The sequence below is a fragment of the Takifugu flavidus genome, chromosome 11 (assembly GCF_003711565.1).
Source record: "Takifugu flavidus isolate HTHZ2018 chromosome 11, ASM371156v2, whole genome shotgun sequence".
In the NCBI taxonomy this organism is placed as follows: domain Eukaryota; kingdom Metazoa; phylum Chordata; class Actinopteri; order Tetraodontiformes; family Tetraodontidae; genus Takifugu; species Takifugu flavidus.
Genome location: NC_079530.1, coordinates 2,359,203 through 2,384,249, shown reverse-complemented (window position 1 = coordinate 2,384,249; position 25,047 = coordinate 2,359,203). Strand labels below are relative to the sequence as shown.

The 25,047-nt window shown below is 43.2% G+C and overlaps 1 protein-coding gene across 1 annotated transcript; it reads right to left on the bottom strand.

Annotated features, from left to right (window-relative positions):
* Positions 1-14,055: 14,055 nt before the first annotated feature.
* Positions 14,056-17,774, bottom strand: lbx1a (ladybird homeobox 1a). The gene is made up of 2 exons (XM_057048332.1): positions 15,583-17,774; positions 14,056-15,084 (listed from the first exon to the last, which is right to left on the bottom strand). Exons 1-2 carry the CDS (start codon positions 15,908-15,910, stop codon positions 14,552-14,554), a joined length of 861 nt encoding a protein of 286 aa, XP_056904312.1. The 5' UTR covers positions 15,911-17,774; the 3' UTR covers positions 14,056-14,551.
* Positions 17,775-25,047: the final 7,273 nt, after the last annotated feature.

The window sequence follows — 25,047 nt, the reverse complement described above, 5'->3', positions numbered from 1 at the left end:
TTTTCTTCACACATCCTGCTGACACAAAAGATTTGCCCAATTTACCTGCTGGGAAGAGGTCTGATATTGTCTTTTCTAGCGCATTCTACTGCAAATTATTTGCACAAGAGCTGACAGCTGTTTGAATTCTCCACTTGTTGGTTTGTATTGGGTTAGTGAAGGCCTTTGTCTTAAGTGCACTGCAGTCCCTTCAGAGCCTGGAGCACCATTTCTTAAGCTTAAATGAAACTTAAACAAATTCCAACACTCATCCTCTTGACACGGCTTTCACAAAAACACTACTCCACTCCTCAACTTCATTCCTGTCAAACGGGATGAAATGGAATCTGCGTGTAATATCCTTAAGCTGCTTTGGGTTCGCAGCTGTAAATAAACATTAGGCTAATGGAAATGTGGAACGTGGCTTGGGCATGATGCTCGGCCTGCTGGGTGATTGAATTTTATGTTGATGCGGAGTTGATGGAGGAAGGCTCGGCTCCCTGAAGGAAATTAAGACACCATTTTGTCAACCATGTCTGGCTTTGTAGACAAGATATTGCTTACATCCTCTGGCAATAAAAATGTCACACACACACACACACACAGAGGGAGAGAGAGAGAGTGCAGAGAAACAAATATTTTGTGTATGTGGAAGAGCATGATACATGTAGGCTACTATTCTGTACATCTAAATAAACACATAAATATGTGACTTCATACACACAGCAGTCTAATCGGTGATTAATAACACACACGCACACACACAGACACACACACTGTTCACCAAGAGGTTTAATTATTGTCCTCTTCTACCCACTGCTGCAAGATAGATCTCAGTGTCAGAGACTCTGACATATGGAGACAGAGCGCAGGTAACCCTGCATGCACACCCACCCCCACCCCCTCCCCATTATACACATGTGACGTCCTCTCTGGTCTTCTGTTTTCAGCACTTGCACCTCCCCCACCTCACTCCCCCCTTGCTCTCCCGTACCTCCATGGTTACATTGGGAGTAAATATTCTTCCTGAGTCAGACTGAATGGTTTGGATTAAATCAGAGTAGGTCTGACTGCAGGCAAAGCTTAGCTGACACACACAAGTGCTCCATATAAACACCACTTGAGGTGGAAGAGCAGCACATACATCACACTCTGTGTAGTGTACAGGAAAAATATAGAAAAATTTGTTCCCCTTCGTGCTGTTAGAACACTTCTGAGCTCTCTGTACGCGGTCAGGGACCTCTGAAAGTGTTTCGCTGTACTGCTCACCAGGAGAAAGATTTGGCTGTGAAATGTGGAGCTTTATGGAACTAATTTAGCCTTGTATGTAAAATAATGCACATTCCAGGTTGTCAAATACTTTTAGACCTTTAGTGTTGAGGACTGTGGGATAGTGGCTGGTGCCATCCCCCACAAGAAACCAAAGCTGAGGATCTGTTTATGACGTGTCAATGACAGTGAGTGATAAAACAAACATTTCATTCAGAACTATAATTCAATATAATTGTAGAAAATCAGAACATGGCACTCAATAAAGCATAATTACAGATTCACTCAAAAGAACTGAGTAATAACAGTAGAATATGAGAGCGGTTGCACCATTGACATGGAGACTCTCTTCATCCCTGGCTGGTTCAGTATCTTTCATGTGACCTGGTAACGTATTGCGTCACTTCCTGTCTTCTCAATCGTTCGTTGGTTGCATTAACCACGGGGTGTTGTATTCACTTAATATTGAACACTTGGTGTGTTGTATTCACTTTAATTCAAATTTGAACACTTGGGACATTCTAGTCACCTGCCTAGCGTAGCTTCAGCTAGCGGTCCCCCGGCAGCAGCCGGCTGGCTGGGTGACGGTTCGCAGGAAGCGTAGCCCAAAACAAAGGCCCACGATCCACCACCACCCGCTTCCCGTGGCTAACCGTTTTTCCCCACTCGGCGACACACCCGCTGAGAAACCGACCCTGGTAATTGGCGACTCGACTGGTTTTGCGCTACGTGAAGCCGACTCCTGTATTCCGGGGACCAGAGCGGGCGACATAGAAGCAAATTTATGGCTGCCGGCGAAAAGTAAACGTAAATTTGGTAAAGTTATTATTCACGTCGGAGCCAACGACACCCGGCTTCGTTAGTCGGAGGTCACCAAAATGAACTTGGAGTCGGTGGGCAGCTACGCAAAAACGATGTCGGACTCCGTAGCATTCTCTGGTCCCCTCCCCAATCTGGCCAGCGATGAGATGTTTAGTTGCATGTCGTCGCTGGATGTCACGGTGGTGCCCCGAAAACCAGGTGACCTTTATAGACAATTGGAGCACTTTTTGGGGAAAACCTGGTCTGATTAGGAGAGACGGTGTCCATCCCACACGGGATGGTGCCTCTCTCATTTCTAGTAACTTAGCTAATTTTATTAGACCCAAAGAGAGTTGTAGTCTTACACACCTCTCTGCTGCTTCCATAGAACCCTCATCCACCAACAATAATATATTTAACACTATAGAGGTAGTCTCTGTTCCACGGTTAAAAGTTCACCAAGCACAGAGCAGGGGAGCGGTCAATCACCGTAAAATTAATACTAAAGCACAAGTTGGGGAAACTAATATCACAATTAAGTGTGGACTGTTAAATATTAGATCTCTGTTGTGTAAATCCCTGTTAGTACACGACCTGATAGCGGATCATCGCATTGATTTATTTTGTCTTACTGTGACCTGGCTTCAGGAGGAGGAGTATGTTAGCTTAAATGAATCTACTCCTCCTACCCATCTTAATTATCATATTCCTCGTGTTACTGGTCGAGGAGGGGGAGTGGCAGCAATCTATCACTCCAAGTTATTAATTAATCCTAGACCAAAACATGGCTCCAGTTCATTTGAAAGCCTGACTCTTGGCATCACCCATCTGAACTGGAGGACAGAAAAGCCACTTTTGTTTGTAGTTGTATATCGGCCCCCTGCTGGGCCACATTCAGAGTTCCTGTCTGAGTTCTCTGACTTCTTATCTGACTTGGTCCTTAGATCAGATAAAGTCATTATTATTGGAGACTTTACACGTTGTAAATGAAAGCTTTAGAAATGACTTCATTTCATTACTTGGGTCAGGTGGTTTAGTCAGTTGGCATTTTTCTCTTTGATCTTAAGTTGGCATTTTAGTCTTTGATCTCCTTTATATCAAACACATCAGCTCTACCTCATTCAGCACACGCCTGAGGAGCTCAACACTCTTGTACCACACTGGTGACCAGCAGACGCATCAATGGCACAGAGAGGAACCCAGCAGCTGAAGGCAGACCAAGAACCACTGGAATCATCCATGGAGACTTGGAGGCAAGAGGTCCAGCAGCTCAGAGAAGCCCTGGCAGAGAAGGAGGAGCAGCTCAGCAAGGCAGTGAAGAGGCAACAGATGAGGACTGTGGCCCGTGTGGAGACCCTGACCCAGCTGAACAGCACACAAGCTGCTCTGAAGGAGCGCAACCTCAAATGTGCTTCTCTGGAGGAAACCCTCCACAGTCAGCAGCAGGAGAAAGAGGAGCGACACAGGAGAGAGCTGATGGAGCAGGAGGAAGGTTTCAATCAGAAGCATCTTGTGATTGAGGAGGAATTTGAGAGGAAGCTGGAGGAAGAGAAACAAAGTTTTAATGAAGAGAAAGAGGCATTGAGGCAGCAGCTCTTTCTACAAGAAAAAAAGTTCAACAAACTACTTGAGGAAGAGCAGCACAAATATTACGAGAAGATTGTTGAAAAAGAAGAATCAATAAAGCAGCAGCTGTTGACTAAAGAAGAGACCTATAACAAGATGCTGGCTGATGTTTGTCAGCGGTGGGAGAGGACCGCTCAAAAATGGGTCCAGATGAGGGAAGAGCTGGAGCAGAAGATCCAGGAGAGCCAACGGTTGAGGCAAGAGGAGCAGGAGAAGACCAAAGAGGAGCTCCAGAGGCTCTCTGAAGCAATCCTACAACTTGAGGTGAGATGCTTTCGCCTTTGTTCCTCTTCCAGAAGATTTCAGATGATGTTCAGTGAAATCTAAAACCCAATCTCTCTTTTCTGCAGCTTCAGGTATCAAAGAAAAAGAAGAAAAAAAGCTTCTGTAGATGGATCTGCAAAAAGATGAAGTTCTGGAAAAGATGAAGGAAAGAACAATTCCAGAGCTCCCAAAGCCCTCCTCCTCCTTCTCCCCCCCTCCTCCTCCTCTACATCCTGACTTCCACAGCGTCACATTCAAGATTCAAGATTTACTTTATTCATCCCCGTAGGGAAATTGAATTGTAGAAGCAGCCTAACGTGGATTAATATAACTGTAGTATAGGTTTTGTATTTACAATGTATAGAAATAGAATAAATAAATACAAATAAGATTAGAACGTTATAAGCATATATACAGCATATATTAAAAGAAGATATATAATATATGCATAATATAATATATACATGTTATAAGCATATATACATAAATATAGAATAAAATAGAAATAAAATTACAATATAAATATTACAATTATTGTTATTGGGTGGGTTTGGATGAATTACAGAGTTTAATGGCGGACGGCAGGAATGATTTCCTGTACCGTTCCTTAGAGCATCCTGTCTTTATCAATTTTATTTTACAGTATAATCATTGTTTATGTTCTATGTTTGGATCTATGATGTAGAAACAATAAAACTCAAAGTAAACCACCAGATTGTAGCTGTTGTCAATGACAGCTTGAGAAATGGCTTCATTTCATTACTTGAGTCAGTTGGTTTCCTTCAACAGATAAACCAACCAACTCATAGATTCAACCACACCTTAGATCTCGTCCTGACTTATGGCGTTGAGGTAGAACTTGTCAGTGTTCCTCTCAGAACCCCCTCCTGTCAGACCATTCCTTGAACACTTTTACATTTATGATTAAGGATTCTTCTATGCTCAGAGCACAGTCTTACTGTAGCAGATGTCTCTCAGATAATGCTGTAGCTAAGTTTAAGGAAGTGATCCCTGTGCTGATCCCAGGACCACCATGTGTTTCCCCAGGGATCAATCATTATAATCTTAGCCCTGCTGAGGTCGACTCTATTGCTGAAGGTGCAGCAACCTCACTGAGAATCACGCTTGATTCTGTTGCCCCCCTGTAAAAGAAAATAGTAAATCAGAGGAGGTGTGCCCCCTGGTATAATTCACATATCAGGACCCTCAAGCAGAAAGCACGAAGACTAGAAAGGAAGTGGCATTCTTGTAAAATAGACAGCTATCATGTAGCCTGGAAAGACTGTCTATTAGTTTACAAAAAGGCCCTCCGTAAGGCTGGAACAGCCTATTTTTCTTCTTTAATTGAAGAAAACAACAACAACCCCAGGTTTCTTTTCAGCACTGTGGCCAAATTAACCAAGAGTCAAAGTGTTTTAGATCCACGTATCCCTTCTTCCCTTAGTGGTGAAGACTTCATGAGCTTCTTCACTGATAAAGTTCTAGCTATCAGAGAGAAAGCTAACCAGGCCATCCCAACAACTGGACCATCACCAGATGTGCTGACTGTGGGAACATACAGGATCTCCAACGAGCCCTTAAGCTCCTTCAGCCCTGTATATTTTTCTGTGGCATCATCGCTAATTAAGAAATCTCAGTCCACCACGTGTCCTTTAGATTCCATCCCCACACACCTGTTGAAGGATGTTTTACCATTGATAGGCAGTTCTATCCTGGACCAGATCAATGGTTCTTTAGTGACAGGTTATCTACCCCGGTCCTACAAGGTGGCAGTGATTAAGCAGTTGCTTAAAAAACCATCACTGGATCTTGATGTGTTAGCAAACTATAGGCCAATATCCAACCTTCCTTTTATCTCTAAAATTCTAGAGAAGGTGGTGGTGACTCCGTTACTGGAGCACCTGCAGAGGAACGGCCTGTTTGAGATGTTTCAGTCAGGCTTTAGTGCTCATCACAGCACAGAAACAGCACTTCTTAAAGTTACTAATGATCTTCTCATAGCTTCAGATGATGGACTGGTCTCTATGCTGGTTCTGCTGGACCTCAGTGCTGCATTTGATACAGTTGATCACAGCATCCTGTTACAGAGACTGGAACATGTGATTGGGATTAAAGGGACAGCACTAGACTGGTTTAGATCGTATCTATCTGATAGATACCAGTTTGCTCATGTCCATGGTGTTCCCTCCTCATACAGTAGGGTTAGCCATAGAGTTCCTCAAGGTTCTGTACTTGGACCAATCCTCTTCACCTTGTACATGCTTCCCTTAGGGAACATTATTCGGCAGCATGGGATAAATTTTCATTGTTATGCTGATGACACTCAGCTTTATTTATCCATGTAACCAGAGGAGACAGAGAAGTTAGTAAAGCTCCAGACTTGTCTTAAAGACATAAAGTCCTGGATGTCTTCAAATTTCCTCCTCCTTAAACCAGGAAAAACTGAGGTCACGGTGTTTGGTCCTGAACCTCTCAGGGATAGATTAGATCACATGATCACTCTAGATGGTATCTCATTAACATCTAGTCTCTCTGTGAGGAATCTAGGAGTAACTTTTGATCAAAACCTCTCCTTCAACTCACACATTAAATTAGTCTCTAGAAGTGCCTTTTTTCACCTGAGGAACATCTCAAAGATCAGGAAGCTACTGACGCGGCCTGATGCTGAAAAGTTAATTCATGCTTTTTTTTCTTCCAGGCTGGACTATTGTAATTCTTTATTATCAGGGTGTCCAAACAACTCTTTAAGAAGCCTCCAGTTGATCCAAAATGCTGCAGCCAGAGTTCTGACAGGTATTGACAAAAGAGATCACATAACTCCTGTAATGGCGTCGCTTCATTGGCTGCCCGTTAAATTTAGAATCATTTTTAAAACCCTTCTTTTGACCTACAAGATCCTCAGAGGCCTAGCTCCATCCTACCTGGAGGAGCTAGTGATACCTTATCAGCCCAATAGACTGCTCTGCTCTCAGAATGCTGGTCTACTTGTGGTTCCCAGAGTCTCTAGGAGTAGAATGGGGGGCCGAGCATTTAGCTACCAGGCCCCCCTGCTATGGAACCAGCTCCCTGTCCAGGTACGGGAGGCTGACTCCATCGCTACTTTTAAGATCAGACTTAAAACCTACCTCTTTGAAAAAGCTTATTGTTACTAATTCTGTAGTTCCAGTTACTATCATAGATAGACAAATTATCATACTTAGGGGGTCGTCTAATCATTAGGTCACATCTTAGCTATGCTGTTATAGGCCAAGGCTGCCGGGGTCCGGAAACATGATCACCTGACAGGCCTCTGTCACCCCACTGGGTCATGGTTTCCTCTCCTCTCCTCTCCTCTCTCTCCTCTCCTCTCCTCTCCTCTCCTCTCCTCTCCTCTCCTTTCCTCCTCCTCATCAGCAGACTAGTTATGCTGATTCCTGTGTAGTTTTTCTACTTCCCCCCCCTTCTCTATTTATTTACAGGTATTGCCGCCTTCTGTGTTTCTGTGCTCTGTGCTCTGTGCTCTGTGCCTCTCCTCTCCTCTCCTCTCCTCTCCTCTCCTCTCCTCTCCTCTCCTCTCCTCTCCTCTCCTCTCCTCTCCCCCTCCTTCTCCTCTCCCTGTCCTCTCCTCTTCTCTCCCTCTAGCTTTCCCTCTCCTCTCCTCTCCTCTCCTCTCCTCTCCTCTCCTCTCCTCTCCTCTCCTCTCCTCTCCTCTCTCTTTACCCAGCCGGCCATCAGCAGGAGGATCCCCCTACATGAGCCTGGTCCTGCTCAAGGTTTCTTCCTGTTAAAGGGGAGTTTTTCCTTGCCACTGTTGCTTGTCTGGGGTCAGGCCCTGGGATTCTGGAAAGTGCCTTGAAACAATTTTGATTGTATAAGACGCTATATAAATAAAGATTGATTTGATTTGATTTGATTTGATCCCAAATCTGCAATGTTTGAGGGCTTAGATTGTCTATTACCAGCATAAAGGTGTTTTGTCTGATATTTATTTGCTTAAACTTTAAATGATTTGTTTAACTGAAAGACAAAATTAACTAAAATTAATATCTGTTGTAAGGGTAGAAAAAATCCTTTAGACTTCTTGAAACATCAGATTCATGAAGCTGTAGACTCTTGATGGGACACTCCCAACTCGTATTTCCTGGTCGCTTATTTACAATAAATGCATATTTCAACAAAGATACATATTTTCTGAGCTAATTTTGTGGATTTCTTTTTTTAAAGCACTCCAAAAATTCTTGTTCTTTCAAAACATTCTTATCGTCCACGTCACACAGGGTCCTGCGTCCACCGGGGGACAGAGGAAATGGTGGTGTCCTTTTGGATGCGGAATCTATCGATAGTTCATCAGATTTATTGGAGCACCTATCAAAAAGTGCTATTCTGTGGTTCTGCATCACAACTCAAATTGTTATTAAACACAAGAGGCAAAATTGAAGTGTATTTTTGGTTGTAAAACTGGCATTTTTATGTGTCCACGTATAAGATATTCCAGATGGGTTTGAGTATGTGATCTTTTCTCCTGTATATCAAAAATATCATGGCTTCATTACAGCTCTCGATTCATACTGTTGTCACTCCTCAACATGCGTTGTTTCACAGACAAAAGCCCTGCACTTATAGGCACACATCAGTGCACGGACGCGTGTGTAATGTCATGGTAATTGAAGAGCTAACAGCAGGTAAATTTTAGCAGTGTTCCCTAATCATAGTTCCCATGGCGTTGCTGAGTGAGTGGACAAAACTGAATGTGTAGCCTTCAGGAGGACACTATTATACTGACTTCATTCAGCGTTTTTAACGTTTGGGACAAACACTAAACTCGACTTGACTCGACTATACTCAATTCGACTCAAATCTAGTCTACTCGATTCTATGTGACCGAACTCGAATCCGCTCTACTCGACTCTAATCAAATCAACTCTACTCTACTTGACTCTACTCTACTGTAATTGGTTTTGGGAGTCAGTACTTTTTTGATGGAATGTTTCCATGGAATGTCTAAGGTACTCCTGCAGTCCTTCCTGGTGTGGCGCTGTGTTTTTGAGCTGGTTCACCCTCCACCTTATGACTCTGTGGATTATTCAGTTTTGTCCCAGGGGGCTTGCATCCCCTAGAGGGCCTCAGCAAGGGTTGCGGACCAGCTCTTTGTCTGCTTTAGAGGTGTCAGGCATGGTCATGGCCTGTCCAAACGGCGTTTGGCCCAGTGGGACATCCAGACTACAGCCTTGGCCTAGGATGCTGCTGAAGCCACTAGACCTGAAAGGGGGGTGGCCTGTTCCTCCACAAGGAGGGCTGCCTCTTGGGCACTACTCAAGAGGGCACGAAAGGAGAACATTTGTGCGTCAGCTGGTTGGGCCTCTTCTGGGATATTTGAAAGGTTCTACAGGCGGAATGTTGGCTCCTTGATATCCTCTGCTGTCCTGCAAGCAGGCCAGTGAGGTGTGAGATCCCTGCCATGTTGGGTCATGGCTTCAGGGTTGATGTTGTTGATGTTGTTTGCTTTGGGCCTTATTCTGTTCAAACAAGCAGACCAGGAATTGGACGTTGTTTTGCTTTGCAACACATTGTTGCCTCAAGACTATTTCTCATCAGTAAAGGAATTTTCCTTAGCATTGTCTGCCTGACATTATTTGCAAGACCCAGAGGGCGGCTTTCTGACCCGATATGAAATAGAACGGATGGTTGCAGAAGGTAACCATTTTTACCCATGTCTGTAAATTTGCTGCTTGTCTTCTAAAACAGCTCACTGACTCAAACCACCACATGGTTCCAGCCCCATGGTGACACAACAGCACTCCCCTTTAACAAGAAGAAACCTTGAGCAGGACCAGGCTCATATAGGGGGACCCTCCTGCTGATGGCCGGCTGGGTAGAGAGAGGAGAAGAGGGAGGAGGACAGGTAGAGGAGAGAATAGGTAAAGAACATAGAAATACATTATATTAATTAAAATAAGCTGTCGGGTTGGGTGGGTCAGCGGGGTCAGAGGTCAGTAGGTCAGCATACAGCTATGAAGGCGGCGATACCTGTAGATGAATACGGGGGGCAGAAAAACTACAAGAAATAACATCACGAGTCTACTTGAGGCTTGAGGTGAGGAGGAGAGGAGAGGAGAGGAGAGGAGAGGAGAGGAGAGGAGAGGAGAGGAAGGAGAGGAGAGGAGAGAGAGGAGAGGAGAGAGAGGAGAGGAGAGGAGAGGAGAGGAGAGGAGAGGAAAACTTGCAAAGCGCAAATACGAGCACAAAATGGGGACATTGAGGAGCACTAAAGGCTCTTGAAAAGTTGTTAAAACTCCCTGGTTGGAAAGAAATGTGGACCTAATGATAGATCTATTGATACAAATTCCTTTTATTATTGTTTAAATTTCAGTGTTTTTAAAAGTGTTGACAATGTTGACATCCAGGCACAGTCTTAAAATGCTTTTATAGTGTCCAAGACAAGGGCACGGAATAGAGGATCTGTGTATGGAATAATATCTTATTTAGTGAAAAATGTAGATCAATGTATTGTGTCAAAAAGCACCTCATGAGCAATGTCAGTTAAAGCTATGCATATCCCTAACACTGACAACTGGTTTATAAAAATGCTCCTTTTTATACTTTTGCAGTTGTCACATTAACTCAAGATAAACCCTGAAAAGAGTTCCAGTGTGAAAAATAAATAAATCCAAAGTGCCCCTAAATGCCCATCATATAAGAGCAGATCCTTTAAGAAAGTTAGGTCAGTCCTGGTGCATGTGTTCCATCCCTTATGGGTTGAATTTGTTTGAACACCATCAGGGAACAGCTCCTTCAATGAAAGACTTAAAAAGTTCATCAGACACCCATGATGGTCATCCGTAATGTGGGGATGCTTCTCTGAAGTAGCCCCCAGAAAACCTCAATAAATCCAGCCAAATAGGAAGAAATCCCTGTTAAAGATGTGTACAGTTGTTCTTAGATGAGTCTCATTTATCAATGAATTCCACTACGGAACTAACTATACTGCTGTACAGTAAATAATTCTTTTTAGCCACCAAAATAAAGTTAAGAATTTGAAATGGATGGTCGGTTACAAAGGGATTTTCAGACGGATGGCGCCCTCCTGTGGTGACTCAGAACACACATATGTAGGCTTGGTGAATTGGCCCGGGTTTGTTCTACGAAATCCTGTAGATTTAAGGGAACTCGATTAAAATCAGGTCGTTTAAATCTTGAAATGATCTATTGTCACCAATGAAAACCCGGTTAGAGTCGTGTTTACATGTTTTTATCATTACATCCTTGTTTATTATAATTTTTGAGGGACTCTTGGAACACAGGGGTGATTTTTTCACTGCTCTCAGTGGGGTTTTTCTTTATCTTTGATCCAGCGCTGAGGGCAGAACTGAGGTCCTCCCTGACATCCCTTCTGACCTTTGACCGATAGGTTCTGGTGTAGTTTGTCCTTCCACCACACGGTGGCAGTAAAAGAACAATAACTGATTCGATGCGCCACATTTGGAGTTCTGCGGCTCCAGCAAGTGCATGAGAGTCACGCACTCAGGTCATCTGCACATATGTAAAAGTTTCGGTGATAGTTATCGTAGGTCTGCCCGGCAAAACATTACCTGCCGCAGAATCTGTCAGTTTTAATTTTTTACTATTTTGTCTTTAATCTTGTCAACATTGGCATTTTGCAAATGGTGTCGTAGTAAAGAATGAATTTCCCTGAATTAATTTTATTATATTATTATTCTGACCTTCAGATGTGCGGTTTCTACCTTGTGTTAAATAGTTTTGTTTTTGAATAAACTGCATTTATCTGTTAGCAGATGTAACGAGTGGGTTAATAAATCAATCATTTCCTTGCCTTAAATTAATTAATTAATTAATTAACTTATTTATTTATTTATATATAGATGGTGTTCTACATTTCTGCGTTGTAACCAGTGGTTATTTGACTTACCGTTGCCTTTCTATCGCCTTAAAATGGTGGTGAAAATCCCAGTACATTCTGGTGCTGTTTTGAACAGTTTGACCTAATAAGGTATATAAATATATCATTTTCGAGGTTAATATTTGCTGCTCCTCAGTTTGGCGGTGTCCTTGCATCCAAATCATAAATAGTAGTAAAATGACACAAATAGTGATATTACCCTTGGAAATTTTAGTCAACGTGTCAACAGAAACTCTGGATTGTCACAGATACGCGCGCGCACACACACACACACACACACACACACACACACACACACACACACACACACACACAAACACACACACGCACGCACACACCAGGTCATATTATGAAGACCAAAGCGCAGCATGAACACATCATAAAAATGGACATGCAGTTTGTGTTTTTAATAGCCTGGCGAGCTGGTTCCGCTTCCCTGCGTTTAATAAAATTGACAAGCAGCTTCTGGCTGCTGGGGAGAGAAGAGGCTGCCGCCCCAGGCCGCATGTTTGTATGGAAGAAGGAAGCAGAAGGTAAACAGTTCTGCCTTCTAGCGCTACTAAATCAATTTGTCCATTTGGATTATCAACTAGAATTTGATTAATATACAGACTGGATAGGGAGGGAGAAAGTCGGGCCGAATATCTCTCTGTGGATGGTAATTAATCACCTGTTAAAGTAAATTAAAACATATATCAACTTTGTCAGGGACACGCTTAGTTCAATAGCCCGTAAAATTGAAGTTTAAAGTGTTAAAAGGCTCTACAGTAAACTAAAACTTTCAAATCAACCCTATTTAGTGATCAATCAAGCTGTGTCCTGCGGCAGGGACAGCTCGGTTCTCCCCTACACTGCAGATGGCTGCTGAACACACACACACACACACACACACACACACACACACACACACACACCACACACACACACACAACACACACACACACCACTCGTCAGTGCTCACAACTCTAATTAGTTCAACAGTGTCGAAGTGATCATAACACAAAAATTCGGCGCGCGGGAGTATGTTATAATACTACTACTACTACTACTACTACTAATAGCAATATTAGCATATATAATATATAGTAGTATAGTATAATAATATATAATATTAATACTAATATTTATACCAATGATATTAATAATAATAATAAAAAGAATAATCATAATAACACTCCAAATATAATTTGTTTGCAGTAATAACAATGAGAATTATTATTGTAATACTATAATACTAACAGAACAATAACCCCTGCGCTGTGAATAATTATACACACACACACACACACATACATACATACATACATACATACATACATACATACATACATACATACATACATACATACATATCAAAATATATTATTTGCAATCGTCATAATGATAATACGGTTTAAAAGCATATTTGTCATATATTCTGTGCTGGCAGGTCCCAGATGGTGACGGGCAATTGTTTCGAGGTCCATCTGCGGGGGGGCGTGCGGTGCTGGTTCACTTGTGTAAACAGGGGTCATCATGCATCGAAATTCAATTTTCCGGCTGATTGAATAAAAAATCTTTTCCGCGCGCACGTGAGGCGTTGGCGTGTACCTGTGCGTGCAGCGTTTGTGTGCACGGCTGTCATAAATACATGAATATGACTCGCTGAGTGAACCCGTGCCGTTTGTTTCTGAATTTATTCACGTTTCTATACGTTGGAGCGTTTGAAGGCTGATCAAAATGGATTTTAAAGAGCAGAAGCAACAACCGATTAACCAATATCCTTAATTGTAAAGTATACTTAGATAGTTTGACCGTGTTCAACACGAGAAGATGGAGTGAAGTCTCTGGTCTTCAACTCCATTATTATTTCCCAGTGCTGCACCGACCAGCGCTCCCAGTTTACAGTCATGGCCGTGTTAAAAACGGACTCCGTCCACATTATGTGCGATTCAAAAGAGGCCGCGTGGTTGAAAAGACGGGTTAGATCCATCCATCAAAATGACTGATAAATGAGAAAGAGGGCCCTTAAACCATATGGCCCCTCTGAAAGGCTCTTCCGTCCGCCATTGTGTTCGGAGACCCGCCGGCCAGTTCGGAGGGGACACACGTTTTTCTCCGTATTGCACACTGCTGGAGAGCAAGCCCCTGGGGCTAACACACACACACACACACACACACACACCACACCACACACACACACACACACACACACACACACACGCACACACACACACGCACGCACACACACACGAATGTCCACCCCGGAGTTGCCCCATAATTGTTCAATTTAACGCCTGAGTTCATCTAAATGTGCTGAAAATGTTTTTATTATTTCGAATTTTATTATTGCAGTGTTAAATTACATGATTAAACTTTCTGCGTTTGTTTATAGAGCTCCAAAAGGCACTTAAAGTGTTAAAACTGATTTACAAATATATTAAATAATCAACTATCAGAAGCGTGGAGCCTTTTCTGCCTGATTATCCTTCAGAAGTGCTGACAGGTCATATCAAAACTCGGGAAAGCAACGGGGGGTGTCAGAGGTTCGCGATTGAAGCCGACCGGCCTGAGATCGCGCACCTGCATCTCCCAGGTTCTCTGTCACGGCTCATGTTTGGTCCGCGTCTCTTCCTGTGCGCGCTTAAACCAAGAAATCCTCCAGAAATCCTGCAGAGATTCTTCCTGAACGCATCGCGCTATCGTGCATGTTGCCCTGGAGACCCCCCATCCACCTCAGTCATCCACGTCAATCTCTTCATCTTCGTCTTCCGAGCAGCACTGAATGTCCAGTCGAGCCGTGTGCCACGAAGACTGAGTGGACGGAGGCGACAACTGGGGCCTTTGGGAGGCGACATCCACCGTGGTGTGACGGGGGGCCACGGAGGACGCCTGTTCAGGGTCTGTGTAGCCTGGTATTGAAACGGTCCCCCCACCCATAACCCCAGCTGCGCATTTCTCCAGCTCGGCGAGCTTGGTGAGCTTCTCAAAAGCAACATTGCCCGCAGCCTTCGCGGACTCCACGTCCGCCTTCATCTCCTCCAGGTCCCGCTTGAGTTTGGCCCGTCGGTTCTGGAACCAGGTGATGACCTGCGCGTTGGTCAGACCGAGCTGCTGGGCGATCTGGTCCCGGTCCGCCGGACTCAGGTACTTTTGGTACAAGAAGCGCTTCTCCAGCTCGTAGATCTGGTGGTTGGTAAACGCTGTGCGCGACTTCCGACGCTTCTTAGGTGTGTTCCTCTGGCCGAAGAGAGTCATCCCATCTCGGCCTGACAGGAAGGAAGAATTAGATGTCAAATGAACCCATCAGCCAGTAAATAATGCGTGAAACACGAGCAAACAGCCAGCAAACAGTTTCATTAAAATCCTCCCAAAAGAGAACAATAGTGTCGAGAAACTGCCTCGAATCTCTTAGTTTTCATTTTCAAAAATAAATAGTATTAACAGTGATATTAAATAATAACGCTAATATATTAAACAATAATTTACACGACCACAATAATACGTTGAATCGAATATCATTTTACAAGGTACGATTATTCACGACAAAATATCTTCGACAATAAATAAAAATGGCAAAATATACTTTTGATTTTTTTTCAACGTCGGTATAAAAATTTGAAGTATTGTTAATAAACTATTTATTAAAACTATCTTAAACAAGTAAATTGTCCACTGTCTTTTCGGTTTGAATTTAACGCAACAATGTTGCGATCGGGTCCTTTGTCTATTTACAGGGAATAAGTGGAGAGAAGTGGGTCTTTTACCTTCAGCCGCCTGCAGGACGCTCACCTCCAGGCCTTTAAAGGTCTTGCTGGCCAGCTCCTCCAGCGCGCACAGCGGGGAACTTTGGCTGAGCAGCGGCCGCCCTGACAGGCTGTAGCCCGCCGACGGCAGCTTCTCTGCTCGGGAGCCGTGCTGTGCTGTTCCGTGCAGGGAGAAGCTTCGTCGACCGGACGGCTTGTTAAGGATGTCTTCGATGCTGAAAGGCGTCAGCGGCTTGTTGGAGTTCGCCGGCGGAGGAAGCTGATCCAGCGGACTGCGCCTTCTCTCCTCCTGTTCCACCGGGCACGTCGCGTCCTCCCTAGAGGTCATGTCGGGTCACGCCTGATTCTTTTTTTTTTATTCCTCCACAAATGACTCGCACGGGAAACTCAAAGATGCGCAGAGATGGTGATAACAGCCCGCAGCTTGGATCACAGGTGTCTCTTTAGAGCCGCATGCTGGACACCCGGGGGCGGGGGGGTGGGGGGGTGGGGACAGCGGGGACACTTCAGAAGACCCACGGACCCTTTTCTAGAGTGACACACGAAGAGAAGCGACGCGAGTCCATCAGTGATGCAGCCGAGCAGCAGCGATTGACCGCCAGGAACATCTCACTGACTGGAAGGCAAACTATCTCTCTGCTCCTTTCTCTCTCTCTCTCTCTGCCTCTCTCTCTGCCCCCCCCCCTTCCGATAGTACAGTGGACCATCCCATTTAACTTTTCTTACCAAAATTAGACAATCAGGAAAAGGTGCCACTTCCCTTTAGCCTAATGTTCTACTGTTTTCCACCACTATGCTGTTTGTCCGGCTAGCTTGCGTCCATCTTCAGCCTGTTCTTGGCTGGATGTAAACGAGCTCATATGCATATGGCTTGGGTTCAGCTTTACTGCCATTCGCCGACTCGACAATTTTCCACCCGAAAGCTTTGAATGAAGTCGTTGCAAGAGCAAGGTGTGATGGTCTAATAAGCTGAAGCAGCGTGCAAACACAAACTTCAGGGCCTCCGCCAGCACTCCGTGTGCTTCAGGCATTTGCTACTATCACAGCAGTGCTGATACCATTACTAATTCATTTTGGGCTAACCGCAGCATGTCGAAAAGAGAAGTAGATGGAGTTTGCATGACCTCTAAGGTGAAATGCACAACAGTGGTGATGTTACAGTGCTGCTTAAAACAAGAAAAGAAGATCCTAATATCTGTTTGGGTCACAGTTGTTACCCAAACGGGGAACTGATTGCAATAGTTAAGAGTTTCGTCTTTGTTTGTTGAGCGCAGCAGAAGCTGGGCAAGTGATTAACGGAGTTTTTGGAGAGCAACTGGAGTCAAATCCTTTTGCAGTTCTGGAAAAGTCCTCCGACAGTTTTATTTCATAATTTACGTCTGCATTGGTCATGCTGTGACATTTGATTTTACGCTGTTTCTTGGATCTTTTCAGAGGCTTCCTGCCCCCTCTCATTCCTCCATCAGAGAGCTTTAAAAGCTGATCTGATGGATGTGATGTCTTCATCTCCCAGCTCTCAAGTGTGGATTTCTCCGTGTAGGTTTTGAATTTCAGCTTTGGGAAGTGTGTGTCGTGCCGACGCAGGAACACTCTCCACTGTTGTGAGCCTGTCTTAATGGAAAATGGCACAGATGAGTGGAGAGGAAGGAAGAACATCTCACACCATGGAAAATCCTCTTTTTAGTGATACTAAAAAAAAGATTTATAATAACAATAATAATGATACGATAATAATAATAACAACAGTAATAATAAACATCATAATAATCATAGGAACTTGACTTTTGTTGAAACATTCAGAACTTTTCCAATTTTAGTTTTTAATGTTATGCTGCAAACACTTTTGGAGAAGAATAATTCATATCAGACATTATTACCTCAATCATTGCTCAGTTTATGATCCCCAAATATTTTGGTAATGTTTATTATTTTGTTCTCCGTTGGTCTTACATTAACCAAGAAACAAGTTGTGTTGTAAAAGAATCCATGTGTGCAGGTGCAAGCTTTTATATTTAACATGCAACTATAGCATAGAAACAATTTGAAACATATATATATATATATCAAATGTTTTACTATTCTATATACAGTATAATTCTATATTTTTCACTGGGATAAAATAAACTCTTATACTTTTTATCTCAGTTTTTAGAAATACAATTTAAAAAGCTGTGAAAAACATTTGAAGATGTTTAAATAAATGAAAAAATGGCATATTTGTTCCCTTATTTTTCTGTTTTCTATTTAGTCGGTTATTGGGAGGAGCAGGTGTCTCGTATGTTCTTAAGTGCACTTTAATTACTGCTGTCAAACTCCTGTAATTATGACATCAGAAGTTTTGTCTGCGCGATGGAAAAGACTTTATATTGTATTAACATATTCGAATGATACCGTTGACTACCACAAGAACACACACAAGATTTTTACCTCCTAACTGTTGTTGTCTTTTCCCATAAAAATCATTATGGTCTGCCTCCCTCTGGCAGCGTAATAGATTTTCTCAGCTAGTTTTTGTAAATGGGCACTGTTGCAATACAGAAGCAATCGTATTAATAATAATCTGCATCAAGAGGATTTTAAAGCTCCTCTCCCTGCCAGACCGCTGTTGTTGACCGTGACTGAAGTGATTTATTCATTACTGATGACTGATGACAGTAGCCTGACATGTTCATTAATAGTGAGCATGGTCAGCCACCCTAGCCTTTGCCCTCTCTCTCCTCGGCAGCAGACTGGAACAAATCAGCAAGTGGGAGAGAGAAACTTGTTAGGCTACTCCAGTTTCAGGCTCTTCTTTATTTTTGCGGCCTTGCATGTACGGTCAACGAGCCTCAATGGTTCTTTATGTGGTGTAGAACAACCCATAAAACAAGAAAGAGAGAGCGAAAGAAAGAAAGAAAGAAAGAAAGAAAGAAAGAAAGAAAGAAAGAAAGAAAGAAAGAAAGAAAGAAAGAAAGAAAGAAAGAGAGAGAGGGAGGGAGGGAGGGAGTGTGATGACTGCGAAAAAGTAATAATGACAAAACATTTTTTCTCCAGTCGAGCTAACAGGAAATCAATGTTTCATTAAAGGCATCATGTTTAGCAGCTTTGGACAAAACAGAGCCTCTACAATCAGTCTCACCTGATGTTAAATGTGTGTGTGCGTGCGTGTGTGTGTGTGAGTGTGCGTGTGTGTGCGTGTGTGTGTGCGTTGACTTCTCCATTAGTGCAGGCTCACTGTCAATGAGAGGTTCCAGCTGGGTGGAGAGTGTCCTTTTACTCAATTACAACATCATGTGACATCAGCGCATCGAGTCCCTGTGGAATTTGAGGGCTTCATGCTAATATTTCTCACAGAATCACTTTTTTTTAAAATCCAGGATTGTAGCTTTACATTTACCGTACATTAAATATTAGACTTGTAATGCCACAGTGAAATATTAAACATTGATTAAAAATACAACCTGATTTATATTTGCTTTTTCCTGATTAAAAGCAGTATTCAAAGCCAAAACTTAAAAAGCCAAAAATTAAATAAGCCCCACCCCATTGGTGCGTGTTTGCTTAGGTCAGTATAGTATAGGTCACTGGAATCTTTGGGTACAAAATGGATACATAAATGAATCAAAATAGGTGTAAAGTTAGACTAAAATTCTTCCAAGTATTCTGTCCTCACAACCAGTCTGACAAACAGAGTCTCACAGATCTGCTTGTCTGTGTGACAATCTAATTTTGATGTGCTTGGTGGTTAAATTCTGGAGCCCCACAAATGTGTCAGTGCAAAGTACTGAAGCCCGAACTGCTCCCGATGCTAAACGTTTACAATTACAAAGATTCCAAAGGATTTTCCCCTGCACGACTGTTTGTTTCTGGTTCCAGCAGCAGAACGATCATGTAACCTGGCTGACGGGGGCTTGCCTTATCTCATGACGTGCACACTTTAATCGAGCTCTGCTTAAAATTAGACTGGTGTCCCCTTGGTATTCGTTCCTTGTCCCAATTTACGTACGGAGAAAATCAAACACGTCCTCCTCCTCAACACTAGGGGGCAGTACTTTTCTTCTCAGTAGGTTGCTACAGTGCTCTTTCAGGTTGACCTACATGGTCGACCAGTATGCTGACCTTTGCTGGCTCTTTTATTGCCAGAGTCAGATCAGAAAAGACAGAACTCATGACACAATAATTTAAAACACGCACAATGCAGCAAGATTTCAATGAAAAAATACACACACAACGTACGTACGCACACGTACCAAAACTACAACACACCAAAACATCAATAAGCAAAAATCAACAAGTTTATCGTATGCTGCTGACAACCATTTATGTCTTTCTCATGAACAGAGCAATGAAAGCTGGGTTCTTCAGCGCTGGTGTGGCTAACTAGCCAGTGTTGGGATGTGGAGGACAGCTTTGATTTGTTTCCCTGTCCTGTTTTTTGTGCTCGTTTCCCTCATCTGTGCGGGCTGGGTGTGGCAGGCAGATTTCTCCGATCCCTCCTCCGGAGTTCCTCGCCTGCTGCTTGTCAGCTCATCAGGAGCAGCTGTGTTTAACTCGTGTACTGGCTCCTGTGCTGGTTCTTACTGATTGAAGCTGGTTGTTTGGCTTTGTCTTTGGTTCCAGCCTCACCTGCCACGCTCATCTCCTGGATCCAGACTGCTCAATGTATACAGGGAACAACACGTTGCATATTTGTTCAAAGTCAGCTCACCATGAATTGAATAAGTACCGAAAAAATGCCAAAACTCACACATCGCTCCCACCATCTGTATAGTTTTCAGCACCTTTGTGGCCAAGTCCAAGCAACTGTCCCCTCCTCTGCTCACCGGTTCCTCTGAGTGGCCATCAGAGGGGAACTTCCAGGTCATCCTCATTTCTGTTCCCACTGTGTAGCTCCATCTCTGGTTTGCCACACAGCTCAAAGTCGTCTCCACCTGGTTGTTGGAGCAGAGTACCGCCTTGCTTGTACCCGGTAATCATATCGTGTTGAGTTCGTAGTGCAAAAGTGGCAAACAAGTGGCCCGAGAGATGGTAATTGTGTGGGTGTCTAGAGCAGCTTTGAGCAAGGATGAGCTCAAGCTCTTTACCATCACTGATGTCCTGCTGATTTCTTGTTGAAACACTAGGAGATGGATGATAGTTACCCTGACAGTTGCCCTTATGGGCTCTAGATAACAACAACGTAGAGCTTAGACAAATCACCAGAATGAGGTGATATTCAAAAGCGGCACACTTGTGTAAGCGATTGTTGTCTTAGCGAAGGGAAACTTGTGAGGGTATCGTTCCCTACTGAGGGCGCAGGGGAAAGTGGGAACAGAGACGTGCTGCTGACACAGTGTCAAGTGAAGAGGCAGTAGTGCACCTAGACCTACTTGTTCAGCTCCCTGGTGAGCCTAGCGTACTTGCCCAGGTAGATTTGCAGGCATTAACACAAGGTCTTCACTTAACGGGGCTGAACGTTGGGACTGGTGCTTCAGCAGAGACCCCCTATAAATATTCAATACTCTGAGTGATGCGCCTGATTTTGAGTAGGGCTGATTGAACCGGCTGAAGGCACACCCATCCAACACCTGGATGAATCCCTTTTGGGGGACTCCCCAGGCCAAGTGTCTGCCGCTAGCTCAGCAATTAACACTACTCAGATCTAGTATGTTCAGAGGGAAACCAAGTAGCCGAGGTTGCGAAAACGTCCCTTTAGCCCAGAAGCTTGTCCCCATTTATGGTTACAGCCAAGTCATTAGATCCCAGATCTAAAGATCTACATAAGTGTGACAATCACGTCGGTTTTTGAAAAGGCCTTTTGTTTTATGAGTAAATGTCTAAAGCTTGTTCTAAATTGTTTGTTTATTGTTTTTATCAGCGTGATTGTGCTTCATGTGCAGACTTCCTGTGCTGTTTCACTGAAACAGCTGATTTCATGGGGACCTGGGTACTGATCACCAATGCACATGTGGACCAGGTTTAATGGTGAACGAGGTTTAATGTGCCACTGAACCTAATACCCCTGGTTCGGTTCATACAGAGCTCTACTTTAAAGCAAAGCTATAAAACTGTCCCGCCACACTTTTTATGACTGTTTGCATCCAAAATGACAGATTTTATACCAGCTTTTGGAAAGGACTAAAAGTTACACCAAGGGAAACAATCAGATGTAGCATGTAGCATTTTTTCTGTTATTTAGCCATTACAAAGATAATGAATGCCAGTGAATTTTTTTGAATTTTTTTTCCAAAGTTCTTTCTTGTCTAAGCTGTTCTATATGTGTTTAGCTTCGTTTCCTTTTTTGGTTAGCGACAGGAACACTTTAATAAAGTAAAGCAGTTCAGAGATGTAACTTCATATAAAAAAAGAACACAATTTCATCCATGGATCCCAAATTTATCCCAGGATTTTAGTTCTGAACGTTGAGAGTCAGTAGATTCGCTGGCGAAGCACACATACACAACACACGTGCGCTCATATGAGACTATTTTCTTGCCAAAATATCAGCACAACAACCCACAACAGAGAAGGTGACAGCAGATCTGGGCTGGTGGTGGGGGGGCAAAACAGAACACAAGCAATAAAAGAAGGGCAGGTAAAAAGAGAACAAAGGATGTGAGAAAGGGAAGCAATAACTGAGGGAAAAGAGTAATGGAACCAGCAATGTGGAGAAGGACTAAGTAAGACTGTGGGGGTTTTTTCAGTCGCTGACGTTTGGATTTCATGTGACACCTGGACCAGTGCGCATACCTCACAGATAATGTCACATTACAATTCTCACAGCCATCCGTGCCTTTACTGAGCTCAAGCTGCCACAAGAAGGGAGCGTTTATCCCAACTTGTGTCCTTGGAACAGGTGCAGGATTTTGGCATCAATGGTCCAGCTTTGTACTTAACAGCCAGAAGAGATTTAGGGAAAAAAAGAAAAAATAGTCCGAAGACATGAGAATGATTCGTGTAGCGGTTCTGCATTAGCATGCAGAGAAACTCCTGTCAGATGAGCTTTCTTAACAGACCGATTATGAAGTGATCACTTTTCAAAACTGTGCCTTGTTGGTAATATTAATAGAGGATAAGACAGCCCGCTGGTCTCTTCCCTGCCTGAATGCTACGTAATTGTTGCCAACAGGATCAGTCATCATGAGCTCATCGTTTCAAATTGTTGAAACGGCATCAGTTTGAGCTTCTTTCAACACAGAACATAAAGTGTTCACTCGTGTGTTTGTGTCAGAAAGGGTTGAAGCTAAAATGAACCAACTGCTCGATCAACATATTAACCTCGGGCCATTTGGTTCGGGAACATTTGCTTGGCTCATTCCTGTCCAAACATATCTCTTGTCACTCCATTTTATGAGCTGGGATTAAAGTGGCTGGATGAGGATTCCACAGCCTTGCACAGTGGCCGTTCCCTCCGTCCTCTTAACGGCAACATGGGAATGTGAGGAAACCAGGAGAAGGCCACACATGGAGGTCACGCAACTTTTCCTGCCAAGTTATGTAGTTCACACGTCAGTAACACACACGAGGGAGGGGCGCTGTCGGAAAGGAGTCGATCAGCTGATGTCCGAAGTGTCTATTTATTCGCAAATTAGCTTTAAATGGATATTCACTTAGAGAGATCGGAATCAACAGTCGCCCGGGGTCAATTTGCACCTCAAATCCAGACACATAAAGGAAATATGATGATACATTTTCACGTTTAAACACATGTATAATAATGAGCTTCCTCTCAGGAGACTAGATGTCATTCTGAAAATAAACCTTCAGCACATGTTATAATTAAAAATAAATATTAAAAATAACTTACCGTGCCAGCAAGCCCATAAACCATTGTGGAGACAGTTTGTAGGCTCTGAGGATCTATTTTAGTCCTGCATCTGCTCACCTTGGTCGGGGAAATCTGGCCTAGGTGAGGGCAACCAAACTGTTTAAATGTGAGATATCACAGAAATGCCCAATTCACCCTGTAAATGTAAATGTGTGCACAATTGTGGAAGAAGTACTCACAATCCAAGCGTGCACGCAAGTGTGCAAGTATTTTAATAGCTAAATGTTATTTAGCTTAAAAGCTAAACAATAATCAGTTATAGGTCAGCTGGCCTGTTAACTCAACTTTTAATAAGTAACTTTCTGTGTTTCTACTGTGACTGATTCACAAGTGGGATCTCCAGGCCGCTTTTGCTATACACACCCTGCCACCAATTAGCGTTAGCAGCCAATAATTTCAGTGTGTAAAAATGTCTTTCCTGACTCTTCGAATGCTGAAATACCGTGTACAGTTTGCCCATATGACAAAATGACAGAAAGATGAGAAAATGAGATTGTTGCTATTGGTGGTAAAGATTCATCAGCAGATAAAATATGACCAACCCAAACAGATTTTTTTGGTAGTTTGTTTTTACTGTTAATACACTCTCTTTATTCTAATTGTTCTGTTCTAATCTTTATTCTAAACGTAACATAGAGTCAAATTTTCCACTTCATTTAGCATCTGCTGGAAAGCCAAAATATAACTGTAGATAAATTCAGGCATTAAGAGGTGATGTTGCTCATGAAGATGATGATGATGAGGAGGAGGATGGAGGAGGATGAGACAGTTTAATCTCATATCTGAGCATGTTCACCATCAGCTGCAGTCAGGCCTTCATTTTAGGTCTGACTTTAACCCTGCAGGATAAAAGGGAATCACATACAAAAGGAAGAATGATAGAGACGCGACCAGCCTCCATCGGCAAGAGAACAGCAGACGTGATGAAGAAGGAGGCACCAAAGAGAACAGGAGCATAAATATCTGCTATAAAATGAGGCTGATACAACCAGAAAAGAAGACAATAGTCCCTCTGTACCATGAATAAACATCGTCAAACATCCTCTTATTGAATTTGACAACCGTTAGTTGAGAGTTTTGAGCGGATCCCATCAAAGGGGAGTTTTATGTGGGCAAATATTTACTCCAGGATTTTTACACCTGTTACACATCATTTCAAGGAAAACCATTAAAAGAAAAAGACTAAACTAAAATGGAGGACCGGCAAATGAATAATTGTCATCAGGATGAAGTTGAGGAAGGCAATTAAACCAACATGAGAGAGAGGAGGAGGCCAGCGGTGACGGACGAACAGGAAAAGGCTCTGATAGCCTTAAAAGGAAAAGCCCTCATGACCAGCACGCCACGGCGTCGTAGGCCACGCCGCATGATGCTTGTCTAGTTGGAGAGAAAACAATCACAATACTCAGTCAAGCCATTAATAACTGTTTGTGCGCTAGTGCGTGTGTGTGATGCACAAACACACATATAATGCCCATTTTTAAGTGCTTCAGGGTGTTAATTTTCAGGAACGGGATGAGTCCTGGGCATCCCGGTGTGATTCATATTAAAAGTCAATTGGCCTTAAAATTTGGCCAGAATCCTAAAGTCTGGAGCAGGGAGAGCCAGTGTAGCGCCCAGCTAATGGCGCAGAGGCCCACGGTCGTTCAAACTGATTCTAACCACAGCCAATGGGCCAG